The following is a 17,018-nucleotide window of genomic DNA, read 5'->3' as shown; positions in this document are numbered from 1 at the left end:
AATCAGGTACTGTGCCTTTTTAATGATACATTTAAGAAATAAATTTAACAAAATAATTTAAATCATGTCAAACAGGGAGAAACTGATTTTCTTTAAGTTTCTGACAGCCTTTGTCTGTATCAATCTAGTCCCAAGGTAGCCATCTTCTAGAAAAATAATACAATATCTAATACTAGTTTCATAAGGTTGTTAAAATGGTACTAACATTAACTCTCAGGCACACATTTTAATTCTCATCAGTAAAACAAGTTTTACATCCTTAGTGAGGAGTGAGTGACAGTCATTCAGTTGTGTCTGACTCTTTGCAACCCCATGGACTGTAGTCTGCCAGGCTCCTCTGTCCATGGAATTCTTCAGGCAAGAATAATGGAGTGGGTTGCCATTTCCTTCTCCATACATCCAGTTAAGAAGACATGAATTTCAAGAAATGGTGACACAATAATATTACCACTTACTAAATTTCAAAAGGATGTGTCAAATTATTTTTGATTGATTACATTATATTTTAGAACAAAATAAACAGAATAAAGGCATTTTGCTACTTAGCTAAATCAGAATATATTGAATTTCTGATATATACTTATAATATTAAAATATTTATTATTAGACGTTCCATAAACATGAAGAAGATCAAGAAATGTCAATTTGGAATTGTTATATTTCTTTTAAGTGCATTTTTGAACATTAAAAAATTCAGTTTGTCTAACCACATGTTAAAGTCTTTCCACGATTTCTGTTTATATGTGTTACTGATAAGAATACTTTAAGAAAGTACTTCTTACTTAATTGTAAATACAGAAAACATGATTTCTTTTCCATTGTATCCTAGAAGTAAGCAATATTATTTTGTTTCTAACAAATAAGTGGCCAATGTACTGAGGTGTCCATCTAAACAACAGAGACATACACTTAATCCTCTTCTAAAAAATGTTTGGGAAAATGAGCTCAAGTCAAGTTTTTCATTAGCATGAGCTTCTGATATAAGGAAAACATCTTACCTTCCACTCAGAGATGAAAAGAAAGGCACTACATGTATTCCCAAGGGGCCTCCTTCCCCGGAAATCTCCACCGTTCTTGTCATATCACTGGGACAGACAAAAAGAAAAAGAAAGTACAAATGAGTCTTTGCTAAAACAAAAACAAAACAGCAGATGTGGCATATTAAAAAGAAAACCAAAAAAACTTCAGATTTTAACAACTACTGTAAATTTAACAGCAGAGATGAAATCAAAGGAGTACGTGATTTGCTGGAATGTTCAGAAGATCCAGGAAATAAAATGCTTAAAAGGCTATCTGATTTCTTATTTTTTCTCCTAGAAGAGGAACAAATGGAAATGACTACCTACAGAAATAACTTCCTACTTAACTTAATCTGCATAAATCAACATATTTAAAAAGATGTACGCAAAAATGAAATTTCTCCCTATTGAGACACACTTGAAAATTACTGTATAGAGGATAAAATACATGGAATCAAGCATATCTATGCCTAAATATAAAGTATGGCTTTTCCTACAGAACAGAGGGAAAATGAAATAAAATATGTATTTATTAGAAAAAGCACAAAATTACATTTTAAACAACTGTGAAGCCACAGTTGGTAATACATATTGGCATGTTCAAAGCATTATAAATCAAAACTTGAACTAGCCTTTCAAGAAGGCATCAGTTATATTCAATAGAACAATTCCAAATTTTCACCTCCTACTTTTTTTTTTTTAGAGGTATAAAAAGAAGTTGCAAAGCCTGGAGAAAATGTATTACAGAAAGAAATAGAAAGCCTGACCTGCCTAACCTACTACAGATTAAGGAAAGGATGAGCCAGAAACATTAATAGACAGTGTATATGACTGAAATATACAAGGCATTGTGAGCTTTTGAGTAATAGAAAGTGGAACTAACAACTGTTTATAAAGATGAAAAATAATAACCGTGAACAATTATTGGCTTCTGTAATCCCAGAGAGAGAAAATAAAATTGCCAGAGGAAAACGATACAGTTGAAGCAAACATCCCCATTATGGAAATTGTGAGCAGGTCTCTATTGTTTCCTATTTCCATGAAAATGACCTGAAACTAGATGTCAAATTAAGAGCTACAGCTGCTACAAATACTTTTCTGCTCCAAACTGAAAATGGGGAAATTTCGGCTCCTTGCTGGAAAGTTGAGAACAGCATTAAGAACGCAAAGTGCCTGATGAATTCACTCTGCATGAAGTACTCCCTAAATTATCAGCAATCTAAAATAAATACATTAAATATATTCTCATCAGTGGATTAGGCTTATTTTTCATGTGTTTTCATTGCAAACCTATTATCATTAAAAACTGCAAAAAAGAGCCTGTTAGCTTCCAACATTTATGGAATATGCTGGAATTTCAAAATTGATAATAAATTTCAAATGAGTTTTGCTCAGATATTGCTGATATATTTAAAATTTGTTCAGTCAAGCAGGTTATAACAGAACCCTAGAATAAAAGTTAGGAAAAAAATAAATCTTAGAGTGCTAGTATCATGGAATAAAATATATTCACTATACTTCCTGTGAGAGCATAGACACTATATGAATATATGCATATGAAATACTATTGAATATATATAGGTAAGCATTATAGGTCCTGAATATAAAATGTCTGGTGGGAAGAGAAGGCTCTGTACCTTTCAATGGACCATAAAGAAATAACTTTTATATAATAACAGATTTATAGTGCATTTTTAGGTATGTGAGGAACACTAAACCCAAAGCATTCACATTCTAGGGTTACTATAATGTTGCAAAGACTTTTAAAAACAGACTAAAACCTTGGTTAACCATTGAAACTTTATTATCTCTATCTTTTATATTTTTACAGTTTTGTACTTAGAGCATAATACAAATCTTAATAAATGCATTAAATATTCACATGCTGATAGATAGCATCATATGTTTTATACAGAGGGTTTTGGAATATAAATGTTTAGTCTAGACAAGATTTCAGCTTAAAAAAATTAGGATGGCTTTATGGATTTTTTTTTCTAGTTTGCAAGTATTTCTTTAGCCCACTTATAACCTCTCCTGTAAGACATAATAAATTCTATGTATCAGACTGATACCTACTCTTTAGTAATCATCAACCTTGCATTTTTACATTCACTTAAAAGCAAATCCTATAATTTGTTAAAGTAATCAATCTTATTTCAAAACACTAAAACTTTTTTGGGGGATGCAGTACTAAGGTTCATTTCAACTTTGTAAGATTCTCTTTTTCAGTATTTCAGAATAAACATTTATGTTCTCTTTATATGTGACAGTCACAATTATTTTGGCTGGCATAATATTTGATACATGTTAAATTACTATCACAAAAATATTACTATCCCCCAAAAAGGAGCATAAAAGACTTTCAATTTTGTTGATTGTAATATGTAGATACTTAGAGAATTAGATCTATTAGTGCTATAGACAACCATTACAAGTTTTACAGACTATGTTTTACCAGATCTTTATAAATTGCTATCCATTATTTGTTTCAAGATGGTAAGGAAAGCCATATGAAAAAAGGAAACATCATAGACAAGTCTATGTTTTAAGTTTATTTTAAAAGGGGAAAAATAAAACCACTCAGTGTTATTTATACTCGGTGGTGTTCCATGGAAATCTCTGTATAAAGACCCTCATGGAAGATAAACAAAGCAAGGAGGGCTAGACGCAGTTACCTGAATACACATCTCATAAAATGAGATTTTACTAAGATGTGAAAATACGCTGTTAAAGTTATTTGTTAAAGAACAGAGTTCAAGGACCAGTGAGCAGGGTATATACACATTTACTTATGTTTTGGAGGTGGACTGAAAATGGAAATTGTAGAGAATGAGGTGAGAAGGCTATTTGAGCAGTGGAAAGAAAAAAGAGATTGGCAGGACTTACGAAAAAGAGACAAAAAATGAACTCTAGGGCAAAGGAAAAAAAATATTTCAGTTACAAAAAGAAAAGTTGGAAACGTTCACTAAACTCAATAGCTAACTCTATAAACTTTCTAAGATCTACCAACACAAATGCAGATAGTCATCAAGCATTAGGTCAAATAGTGTTAAGCAAGTTACATGTTCTAAGGTCTGACTGACAAAACTGATTTGAATAGTTACTGGAACCAGTGGCTACCTAGTGCTTCCCTGATAGCTCAGTTGGTAAAGAATCCTCCTGCAATGCTGGAAACCTAGGTTTGATCCCTGGGTTGGGAAGATCCCCTGGAGAAAGGAAAGGCTACCCACTCCAGTATTCTGGCCTGGAGAATTCCATGGAGAGTGAATGGGGCTGCAAAGAGTCGGACATGACTGAGCGACTTTCACTTTCATGAGTGAAAGTACAGAATCAGTGGCTTAAAATGAGTTTGTTTTGAATGGCTATGGCAAGAATTAGATAGAAAGTGCTTCATTTGGTTCCTTCCAGAAGAAAGGCATGAAGCCTGAGAAAGAGAATACAACAGGGGCTGCAGATGAATGGCTGTAAGTCTAACTTCTCCAAAGAAGACAAATGGACAGTGTCTTTAAGATTAGTCAATCCAGTGATCAGCCACTAGTTTAAAGTAAGGAAGAGACAGAACTGAGGGCAGGAAGAGGGAGATGCTTTGTTTTGGAAGGAAATATTAACTGATGAAATTACAGAGAAAGTGCATCCTTTTGGTGGCTTTGAGGCAGGTGTCTGAGTAAATCATTTAAACTAAGTACCAAAGTATGTTTCCTCATTTGAACAATGGAATTAAGATAAGTTTCTAATAGAGTTGTTGGCATTAAAGAAACAAAGAGAGAACATTATACAAATACATCATAAAGAATTCTGCCCTAAAATTTAATCTCTAGGCTTCCTGCTGCAGTCACCTGCCCACCCCCTGCTTCCTGACCCCACCCTTAGTTTCGCATTTCTTCTCATCCTCCCTCCATTCAAGAGTCTTTAATGGAGTTTGCACTCACTCTACTTTCTGAACTTGGCGACTTTTCCTACACTGGTGCTCACAACATGAAGTTTCCTAGTCTTGGTTAGGCAAAGTGAAATAAAACACCCAGGAATCAGAGAAGGCACACACAACATGCAACACTAGAGTCAAAGGATTTGGAGACAAGAGTGGTGGGTGTAGACTGGGTCCCTAGAAGTTAATTGCTATGAACTACAATTCCTTAGCCTTCTAAAAGTGATAGTAAAACTCATACAAAAAGTCCATTGGGATAATCAAATACATAATTCAATTAAATATTATTTTTTTAAAACCCTGTACTCCATTCCTCTGAATCCCTTGTATCTAGAGAAAGCTTAGCTAATTTTTTCATGCAGCCATAAACCAAACAATTGTTCACTTTATAAATACTTAGTAGGGACTTTAGTAAACTTTCCAAAAAGCTAACATGTAAAGAAAAATGAAATTAAAGGCAAACAGAATAAGAGTACTGCATTCATTATGCCTACCTCCAAAAATAATCTTATCAAGCATCTAAAAAGACAGGGCCCTAGAGATTTTCTAAATCAAGTTTTTAATATTGTGCAACTCATTAATCAAAGAAACACAATCTAAATAAGGAATAACTGTCATATGGCTATAAATTATAAGCTTGAGGAAAATCTACACAGTAAAGCAGTGGGATAAAAGATGATCACACATTTTTTTTTTCTTACATTAATTCCAGGTAACATGCTTGGCATTTATAACTAACTGGATTGAATGAAAGAAGTATGTTGACTAAACGAATGAATGAATGACCACTAATCTCAGAAGCATCACTTTCCAGTGTTAAAGTCAACAATCTATTAGACATGAAATTATTCATGCAAAATTTGAAGCAACTTTAAAAATGATGATGACAATGTTGAAAATAGAGATGATGATGCTGTTGAAATTGGTAACAACAACAAGGCTTACTCTGCCTCAGGCACTGTTCATAGCACTTTATATCTATCAACTAACTTTGTCTTTAGGTGACAGTTTAGTTAACAGTTAACTCTGAAGGAAGGTTTTAGTATTATTTCCATTTTACATAACAGAAACTAAGGCAAAGATTGATGAACAACTTGCCTAAGCTCCTAGAATAAGCTGCAGAGCTGGAATTTGAACCCAGGCAGTTGCTAGGAATGAACTAAAAATTATCACAGAGCAAAGCAAGTGCCCATAACCACGAGAACAACGGACTTTGTATAAAAATTACTTACATTAAAAACATAAAAATCTGGGTTGATAGGCTAGGTTCGTTTTATATACATAGAGTAAATAGTGCAAGATTGTTAAAATACAGTGCAAAGTAGTATTCAAAGAGCTAATGTCAAAGTAGAACACCACACCACAATGAACTCTGAAATGTTCACTTTAAGCTGTAGCTCAAAGAGAAGAAAAAAACAATTAAGAAATCTAGGTTGCAGAAAACAGTTGGAAGGATTGAGGCTCATTTGTACATGTTTGTCAGGAATTTCTCATGTAAAAAAGAGAAGTAATTTAGCAATTAATTTTAGATTTAGGTTTCACTCAAGTATTCTTATCTTGATCTTTTCTGTAAAACAAAACAACTATAAATTTAAAAAAACATTCAATTGAAATAAAATATTCTTATTCACGTAAATAGAATACCTCAATGCATCCATAGTTTTTGGTGATGTCAGTAGTTCTGTCTGCATACCATTCATAACTTCTCCATCTTCTAATTCCTCTGTGGAATTCTGTAGTGAAACAAACCATAAGCATGTGGATGCTATGCACATAGAACTGAAAATCTGAATAAAAAGTCTCAACGGGAGAGTATAAATGGTTTTATTCTGGGCATATACAGTGCACTCCAATTTCTTTGAAGGCTGGAAAAAGGTGTTAATCTTTTCAGTGTTTTCAATGTTCTTTTCCCTTCCGTTTGGTTTCTGTAATACTCACATGGACCATTTACACAAGGCAGTATGTTAAGAGCTTTGGAATACATCATTTAGCTTCCTGCTACTCAACCATAAGCACTGGGGACTGAGTGTTTTAAATCAGCAAGGAAAAGGGGTACCAAAGGGAAGGTGCCACTGACAGGGGGTGATGTATTAGCTTTAATGTAATGTACTTGCTTGCACCCTCCTCAGTGACACAAAATATAAAGAGAGCAAAATCCATGAAAAAAAAAATTTGCCTGGCAAGGTCACTTCTATCAAAAGTGTAGCAAGAAAAGTGCAGGATAAGAAATCTGGAGTTCTCACTTGTCTTAAGACTTTCATTCTGAGGATGCTCTTCAGCACAGAGAAACTAAAATTTACCATTTAACTTCTAAAATGGTAAACAGTCTTCTACTACAGAGAAGGAAGAGAGTGAGAGAGGTCCTGCACTCCAGGACGGTGGCAAAATTGAATTGGATGTTACATAGAGGAGAGAACAGATTCTAGAAAGCAAGCCCACTTTAGAGTTTCATTTAAGTAAGACATTAGTTCTCTGTTACGCTTTGGAACTGAACTCTAACAAGAGTAATTTTGCAGACACACCGCTCTTCAGAATCCCAGCCACAGAGAGCACATGTTAAGGACTTGAGTTTTAATGAACAATCACATGGAGCGTTCAGGGGTCTAAAGATGCAATTTCAATTAAAAAAATAAAACCACAAGGGACGAGTTAAAAGGTTGGACATAAAGGAATAAGGATAACATTTGGAAGAAAACAAGACATGGAGGCATAAATCAAGCAGTGTGTCACCATGAACTGATTTTTCTAAAAATGTATTTCATTTTTAGATTGAAAACCAACATCTCAAATTCAGGGGTTGAGAGTTTTGTGAAGGATCTGATCCACACTAAATTTTTAAACATTTATTTGCTTTCTCCTCTTCATTAAGAAAGGAAAAAAATCCAAAAAGTTAAAGGACACATTTTAGTTGAAGGTACCAAATCTTAAACGATGAATGGTTTCGAAAGTTTTCAAACCTTCACCTTATTATGAAATGCTTGATATATGTTTACATTGAAACGACACTGGATTGGGGAGGTTACAAAACACTTGAGGAGAATATATTTAATAAAATATATCATATCATCATTTGATATGACTAGAGCCCATATCAAAATATTTGATGACTGCATTTATGTCAATACCATTAACTTTCTCATCTGTCACAAGAGGGAGCTCTATAAAGGTGGAGGCTGTATCTAGTGCTTTCTATATTAAGCACACAATACACAGGATTCATTTAGTGAATGTTAATGAATAAATAAGCTGAATGACATTGTATTAGTTTCCTAATGATCTGCAATAAGTTCAAAATTCAGTTCACTTCAGTTCAGTTGCTCAGTCATGTCTGACTCTTTGAGACTCCATGGACTGCAGTATGCCAGGCTTCCCTGTCTATCACCAAATCCCAGAGCTGACTCAAACTCATGTCCATCGAGTTAGTGATGCCATCCAACCATCTCATCCTCTGATTCAGGACTGATTTCCTTTAATTGACCTTAATTTAATTTCCTTTAATTCCTTTAATTGATTTCCTTCAATTGACCGGTTGGATCTCCTTGGAGTCCAAGGGACTTTCAAGAGTCTTCTCCAACACCACAGTTCAAAAGCATCAATTCTTCGGCACTCAGCTTTCTTTATGGTCCAACTCTCACATCAACACATGACTACTGGAAAAACCATAGACATATCTTTGACTAGACATACCTTTGTTGGCAAAGTAATGTCTCTGCTTTTTAATATACTGTCTAGGTTTGCCATAGCTTTTCTTCCAAGGAGTAAGTGTCCTTTAATTTCATGGCTATATTCACCATCTGCAGTGATTTTGGAGCCTAAAAAAGTAAAGAGTCTCTCACTGTTTCCGTTGTTTCCCCATCTATTGGCTGTGAAGTGATGGGACTGGATGCCATGATCTTCATTTTCTGAATGATGAGATTTAAGCTTACCTTTTAATAGCAAGAAGAGATAAGAAAGCCTTCTTCAGCGATCAGTGCAAAGAAATAGAGGAAAAGAACAGAATGGGAAAGACTAGAGGTCTCTTCAAGAAAATTAGAGATGCCAAGGGAACATTTCATGCAAAGATGGGCTCAATAAAGGACAGAAATGGTATGGACCAAACAGAAGCAGAAGATATTAAGAAGAAGTGGCAAGAATACACAGAAGAACTGTATAAAAAAGATCTTCATGACCCAGATAATCATGATGATGTGATCATTAATCTAGAGCCAGACATCTTGGAAAGTGAAGTCAAGTGGGCCTTAGAAAGCATCACTACAAACAAAGCTAGTGGAGGGGATGGAATTCCAGTTGAGCTATTTCAAATCCTGAAAGATGATGCTGTGAAAGTGCTGCACTCAATATGCCAGCAAATTGGGAAAACTCAGCAGTGTCCACAGGACTAGAAAAGGTCAGCTTTCATTCCAATTCCAAAGAAAGGCAATGCCAAAGAATGCTCAAACTACTGCACAATTGCACTCATCTCACATGCTAGTAAACTGTAATGCTCAAAATTCTCCTAGTCAGGCTTCAGCAATACGTGAACCGTGAACTCCCTGATGTTCAAGCTGGTTTTAGAAAAGGCAGCGGAACCAGATATCAAATTGCCAACATCCGCTGGATCATGGAAAAAGCAAGAGAGTTCCAGAAAAACATCTATTTCTGCTTTATTGACTATGCCAAAGCCTTTGACTGTGTGGATTACAATAAACTGTGGAAAATTCTGAGAGAGATGGGAATACCAGACCACCTAACCTGCCTCTTGAGAAGTCTGTATGCAGGTCAGGAAGCAACAGTTAGAATTGGATTTGGAACAACAGACTGGTTCCAAATAGGAAAAGGAGTATGTCAAGGCTGTATATTGTCACCCTGCTTATTTAACTTATATGCAGAGTACAACATGAGAAACGCTGGACTGGAAGAAACACAAGCTGGAATCAAGATTTCTGAGAGAAATATCAATAACCTCAGATATGCAGATGACACCACCCTTATGGCAGAAAGTGAAGAGGATCTAAAAAGCCTCTTGATGAAAGTGAAAGAGGAGAGTGAAAAAGTTGGCTTAAAGCTCAACATTGAGAAAACGAAGATCATGGCATCTGGTCCCATCACTTCATGGGAAATAGATGGGGAAACAGTGTCAGACTTTATTTTCTGGGGCTCCAAAATCACTGCAGATGGTGATTGCAGCCATGAAATTAAAAGACGCTTACTCCTTGGAAGAAAAGTTATGAGCAACCTAGATAGTATATTCAAATGCAGAGACATTACTTTGCCGACTAAGGTCCGCCTAGTCAAGGCTATGCTTTTTCCTGTGGTCATGTATGGATGTGAGAGTTGGACTGTGAAGAAGGCTGAGTGCCGAAGAATTGATGCTTTTGAACTGTGGTGCTGGAGAGACTCTTGAGAGTTGCTTGGACTGCAAGGAGATCCAACCAGTCCATTCTGAAGGAGATCAACCCTGGGATTTCTTTGGAAGGAATGATGCTAAAGCTGAAGCTCCAGTACTTTGGCCACCTCATGCGAAGAGTTGACTCATTGGAAAAGACTGATGCTGGGAGAGATTGTGGGCAGGAGGAGAAGGGAATGACCCAGGATGAGATGGCTGGATGGCATCACGGACTCAATGGACATGAGTCTGAGTGAACTCCAGGAGATGGTGATGGACAGGGAGGCCCAGCGTGCTGCGATTCATGGGGTCACAAAGAGTTGGACACGACTGAGCAACTGAACTGAACTGAACTTTCACTCTCCTATTTCACTTTCATCAAGAGGCTCTTTAGTTCTTCTTAGCATTCTACCAAAAGGGTGGTGTTATCTGTGTATCTCCCACAGTGTCTGTGAGAGATTTAGAATTGACTTGGCTGGGCAGTTCTGGGGTAGAATCTCTCATTGAGGTTGAATTTAGGTGTCAGCAGGGCTGCAATTACAGTCATCTAAAGACTTGACTTGGAGAAGGCAATGGCAACCCACTCCAGTACTCTTGCCTGGGAAATCCCATGGGTGAAGGAGCCTTGTAGGGTGCAGTCCACGCAGTTGCTAAGAGTCGGACACGACTGAGCGACTTCACTTTCACTTTTCACTTTCATGCATTGGAGAAGGGAATGGCAACCCACTCCAGTGTTCTTGCCTGGAGAATCCCAGGGATGGGGGAGCCTGGTGGGCTGCCATCTATGGGGTCACACAGAGTTGGACACGACTGAAGTGACTTAGCAGCAGCAGCAAAGGCTTGACTGGAGTTTTAAGAGCCAAGATAAAGAATGTGCCTGCCGTGTGGGAGACCAGGGTTGGATCCCTAGGTTGGGAAGATCCCCTGGAGAAGGAAATGGCAACCCACTGCAGTATTCTTGCCTGGAGAATCCTATGGACCAAGGAGCAGGTTAGGTTATAGTACATGGGGTCATGAAGAGTCAGAAACAACTAAGTGACTAACTCTTTCACTTTCACTTATTTTTTCTTTATAAAAGCTTTATTAAGATATGATATACATAACATTAAATTCACCCTTTTAAAATAGTACAATCCAGTTCTTTTAAACTTATTCACAGAGTTTTGCAACCATCGCCAATATCTAATTTTAGAGTAATTTCAAAATTCCACAAAATAACCTCATACTCATTAGCCAGAACAGTGCATCCTTTCTGCTTACCAGAGCCCATTGCAATCCTTAAGCTACTGTCTGTCACTAAGGATTTATCAGTTCTGAACAATTTTTTATAAACAGAATCATAAGATATGTGGCTTCTATCATTTAGCATGATGTCCTTAAAACCCTCCCATGTTGTGGCATGTATCAATATTTCATCCCTTTTTTGGTTAAGTAATATTCCACTGTATGTATGTAGCACATTCTGTCTACTCATTTATTACTCGATGAGCATTTGAGTTGCACTCATCTCTCATGCTAGCAAAGCAATGCTCAAAATTCTCCAAGCCAGTCTTCAATAGTATGTGAACCATGAACTTTCAGATGTTCAAGGTGAATTTAGAAAAGGCAGAGAAACAAGAGATCACATTGCCAACACCTGTCAGATCATCAAAAAAGCAAGTAAGTTCCAGAAAAACATATGCTTTATTGACTATGCCAAAGCCTTTGAGTGGATCACAACAAACTGTGGAAAATTCTTAAAGAGATGGGAATATCAGACCACCTGACCTACCTCCTGAGAAATCTGTATGTAGGTCAAGAAACAACATCTAGAACTGTACATGAATAACAGATTGGTTCCATGTCAGGAAAGGAGTACATCAAGTCTGTATACTGTCACCCTACTTATTTAACTTATATGCAGAGTAAATCATGCAAAATTCTGGGTTGGATGAAGAACAAGCTGGAATCAAGATTGCTGGGAGAAATAGCAATAACTTCAGATATGCAGATGAAATCACCCTTATGGCAGAAAGCAAAGACGAACTAAAGAGACTCTTGATGGCAGTGAAAGAGGAGAGTGAAAAAGCTAGCTTAAAACTCAACATTCAGAAAACGATCATGGTATACAGTCCCATCACTTCAGAGCAAATAGATGAGGAAACAACAGAAACAGTGAGAGACTTTATTTTTTCGGGCTCCAAAATCACTGCAGATGGTGACTCCAGCCATGAAATTTAAAGACACTTGCTCCTTGGAAGAAAAGCTAAGACCAACTTAGACAGCATATTAAAAAGTAGAGACATTACTTTGCCAACAAAGGTCCATATGGTCAAAGCTCTGGTTCTTCCAGTAGTGAGAGCTGGACTATAAAGAAAGTTGAGGGCCGAAGAATTGATGCTTTTGGTGTTGGAGAAGACTCTTGAGAGTCCCTTGGACTTCAAGGAGATCAACCCAGTCAGTCCTAAAGGAGATCAGTCCTGAATATTCATTGGAAGGACCGATGCTGAAGCTGAAGCTCCAGTAGTTTGACCACCTGAGGCAAAGAACTGACTCATTGGAAAAGATGCTGATGCTGGGAAAGATTGAAGGCAGGAGAAGCAGGGGACGACAGAAGATGAGATGGTTGGATGGCATCACCAACTGGATGGACATGAGTTTGAGCAAGCTCTAGGAATTGGTGATGGACAGGGAAGCCTGGCATGCTGCAGTCCATGGGGTGGCAAAGAGTCAGACACAACTGCGCAATTGAACTGAATTGATTTCAGTTGTTTCCACACTTGCTTATGATTATGAATTATGTTGCTGTGACAATTTGAAATAGTGTTCAACTCTGAAATAATGCTAAGAATGAGAAGATCTTGTGTATGTCAATATGTTTCATTTCTCTCAGGTATATACTAAGGAGTGGAATTGTTGGGTCAGGTAGTAACTAAATGATTAACACTTTGAGGACAACTATAGTATTTCTAAAATATCTGCACAATTTTGGATTCCCATCAGTAATATCTGAGGGTTCCAAATTCTCCAAATCCTTGCCAACACTTGTTGCTTTCCTTTAAACAAAAATTAGCCATCATAGTGGGTGTTGAAGTTTTTGTTTGTGTATACCTAAAAACTAATGATTTTCATTTCCCTAATGATAAATGATGGTGAGCATCTTTGCACATGACTGTAAGACATTTGTGTATCTTCTTTGAGGAAATGCCTAGTTATTTGTATATTTATTGTTGAATTGTAAGATTTTTCTAAATATTCTGAGTACAAATTCCTTGAAAAGAAGCAAAAGTGAAATATTAATCACTCAGTTCTGTCTGATTCTTTGCAACCCCATGGACTGTAGCTCACCAGGCTCCTCTGTCCATGGAATTCTCCAGGCATGAATATCGGAGTGGGTTGTTATTCCCTTCTCCAGGGGATCTTCCCAACCCAGTGATGGAACCTGGGTCTCCTGCCATTGCCATCTGACCCAACAGGGAAGCCAGATATCCAAAATTACTCCCATTCTATACACTCTGACTTCACTTTCTTGATGGCCCCTTTGAAGCACAAAAGTTTAGAATTTTAATAAGTGTAATTTACATTTTATTCTGTTATTGTGTTTGGTGTTGTATCTAAGAAATTGCGCATAATTCAAGGTCACAAAGATTTATTCCTGTATTTTTTCCTAAGAGTTTTGTAGTGTTTTTAGGTCTATTACCATTTTGAGTTAATTTTCGTACATGGTGTGAGGTAGGGGATACAATTTCTTCTTTGCATGAAGATATTAAGTTATGCCAGCATTAGCTGTATTAATGCCCTTATCAAAACTCATTTGACCAAAAATGCAGGGTTGATTTCTTGACTCTCAATTTTATCCCACTGATCTGTATTCTATGTCAGTACTACATAGTCTTGCATATTGTAGCTTCGTACTAAATTCTGGCTTTTTAAAAAATGTTTGTTTTGACTATTCTGGGTGTCTTGCCTTTTCATATGAATTTTAGAATCTGAGCATCATCTCTTTTTTTTTGGCAAAAATGGCAGCTGGGTTTTGGACCTGTAGCTCAATTTAGAGAGTACTGCCATCTTAAAATGAAGTCTAATCTATGAACAATTAACAGTGGCAGTTATTAAAATAAATATTCACTTTGGCTTTGTAATTCTATATAAACATATATCCTCAGAATGTCAATGGAAAAACTGGGATGTTTGTAATACAGTTTTAACTATTTTTGACTCTTTGCTCCTATATAATTTTCTTGTTGATCCCATGCCAAGGTAAGAAAATAACATATTTTCCGGTTCAAATCAACATTCTGCAAGGTTCAAAGGACTTTTTTCTAGTTCTCCTTAGATAGTAAGTAAAGGTTTTATTTATGTCAACAAAGTACTTGATGCTCCAAGTATATGAAAATGTCAGTTAGAATTTGAAAGCAATATCGGGCCAATTGCAATGTGATAATCTGCTCAAGGGTAATTCTGAACTGACTACAGTTTTATAGCAATCACGTCAATCACTACAGACTTAAGGAACAACATTCACAGACATATGTCTAAGACAAGAATTCTACTATTTTAAAAGTAGCAGCAAAAACTCCGCCTGGCCACAGCTATCAAGAAGATAGTAATTATAGTTTATCATCTCAGCTAACAGGCCATGCTTGTCACTTGCCAAAATCATTTCTACATATTGCAGTGGAAGAATTCTTTCATATTCTCTAGAGATGGGACCAGCAGACAGATGCTTAGGGCGCCCTATAAGGAAACAAAGCCAGTTTCAAACTGACTTCAGCAACACTGCAGCCGTGCACTGCTTCAAGACTGAGACAAAGGCAGCTTATTTCTTGACAGGGTCTATAAAGCCATTTTTTTAAATTACCAAATGAATAACAAGCAATGACTTAAGAGCACTTAGACTTTTCCTACACTAAATAACATAATGAAATGAAGAGTCCCAAAATCACACATTTAAAATTGAAAGTGATATATTTTTTTCCTCACAGCTTATTTGAATAACTTTGAGACAAATCTGTAAAATCATGACTTTTAAATTTGGAAAGAAAGGGGCAAAAATAATCTGATGATGAAGAGCTAGGGAATAAACAATGAGTGTTGAATAGCCACTATATTTCTTCAACTTCAGGCTTGAGAAATTTTAATTTTGTGACTTCAAATCCTCAAACTTGCCTCCAGAAAACACGATGGTTTGCGAAGCTCTACACTTAATCTTATTGGTAAAATGATTATAATATTTATTTTTAATGTTAAAATAGATATGATCAGTGGCATTATAAGGGAATAAAGCTATGTTGAAATTTACCCGATCTCTTTCTTTTGTTCACATTACAATCCTTTGCTCCCTCATACAGTTTAGCAGGAGGTTTTGTCTTGCTAGCCAGGCAAAGACCTTTAAGAAGTGTGTCCTTTACTTCTTTGATTATCAGAGCAGGGAACGTATCATATGTGGCTCTCACAACAGACAAGTTTAATTAGTACAATTTTTAAAAAGCGAACGTTTTTAGCAACACTTTCAGGATCACAGGAGCGTTTCTGACAGCCAGAATGAGCTGGATTTAAACATCACTGTGCTATTTTTAACTTTAAAATCAACACTTACATAAATATTCCCAAACCAATTAGCAGCAGCTGGAAAGTAAAGGTGTTTACTTTACTTAGTACCAGTGCTCACGATGGCAAGTGCTCACAGGCTGTGCAGAAGGGGCCATGTACCAGGCGGGACACTCCTCTCTCCAGGGTGATCCTGGTGTTGGCACCAGGCTATCTTTTAGCAGTTCGTGGTGGGCATAAATCACTGATTTCATACAGGAAAGTGTATTCATGATGTAGCCTCATTAAGATATACATCTCCAAATAAACTTAACATTCTTGATAAAACTTTTTGGAAGAAAATGTTACCCACATTCTCATCGCTTCTCCCTAGTCAACCACAGCTATAAAACAATATTAAAAACAGCTTTATAGCTCAGCTTTTCATCTCTCAGATGAGAACTGAAATAGATGTCTCATAATCTACAGATGGCTTCCTTTGACTTATAGGTGAGAATATATGGCCTTGATTTTTGCCCCCTCCCATGCATTTTAACCACATATGAAACCATTTGCCCACAAAATTTTAACTGCAGTTATCCAAAGCTCAGGTGTATTTTATAACAAGATTTGCATTCTGAAAAGCCAACTGCAAGTTTCTTTTGAAATTGCACATGAATTTTAGAGAGTAATAGAAAAATTATACAGAGAAGATTTGAATGCCAGGTTACGTGCCTGGTGCTCATACATAAACATCATGTAAATTTTAAAATTAAAATTCTGGGCATAATTTCAGAATATTTGTTTTGACTTTTTAGAACAAGAATATCTGTGCTAGAGTAGAAACAAGTTGTATTTGATACGCACACATATGAGATGAACATGCATTTTGGTAGTCAAACACTGTTACTGAAGCTTGACCTAATCCATTTTCTTCATGCCTTAGGCAATGCCTTGCCATGGGAAATATCTCAGCTGACTTCATAGATCCCACCCCAAAATATTTCAGTTCTAGCAATTTAATATACCTGCATATAAATAATACATGCATTTATTCATTCTATATGTAAAACAAATGCAAATATTATATACAATGTATATTAGACTGTATATCCATATATATGCATATTAATAGAAACTGGCACTGCCTTATAGTAAGTAGTGTAGATCTTCAGAAATCCTAGACAACATTAAGAAAGCC

At 36.3% G+C, this 17,018-nt stretch overlaps 1 protein-coding gene across 5 annotated transcripts in view; it reads right to left on the bottom strand.

The window, feature by feature from the left end:
- The window catches only part of PARD3B (par-3 family cell polarity regulator beta), a 1,167,593-nt gene that overhangs the window by 546,858 nt on the left and 603,717 nt on the right, over positions 1-17,018 (bottom strand). For all 5 annotated transcript variants that reach the window (XM_069578084.1, XM_069578083.1, XM_069578085.1 and 2 more), the window contains exons 5-6: positions 6,589-6,677; positions 999-1,085 (exon numbers count right to left, since the gene is read on the bottom strand). In XM_069578084.1, coding sequence (XP_069434185.1) covers positions 999-1,085; positions 6,589-6,677 — 176 coding nt within the window. The remainder of the gene's footprint in view (positions 1-998; positions 1,086-6,588; positions 6,678-17,018) is intronic.

The sequence above is a fragment of the Ovis canadensis genome, chromosome 2 (genome assembly GCF_042477335.2).
Source record: "Ovis canadensis isolate MfBH-ARS-UI-01 breed Bighorn chromosome 2, ARS-UI_OviCan_v2, whole genome shotgun sequence".
In the NCBI taxonomy this organism is placed as follows: domain Eukaryota; kingdom Metazoa; phylum Chordata; class Mammalia; order Artiodactyla; family Bovidae; genus Ovis; species Ovis canadensis.
The sequence above is the reverse complement of the archived record's forward strand: the minus strand, read 5'-3'. Positions and strand labels throughout refer to the sequence as shown.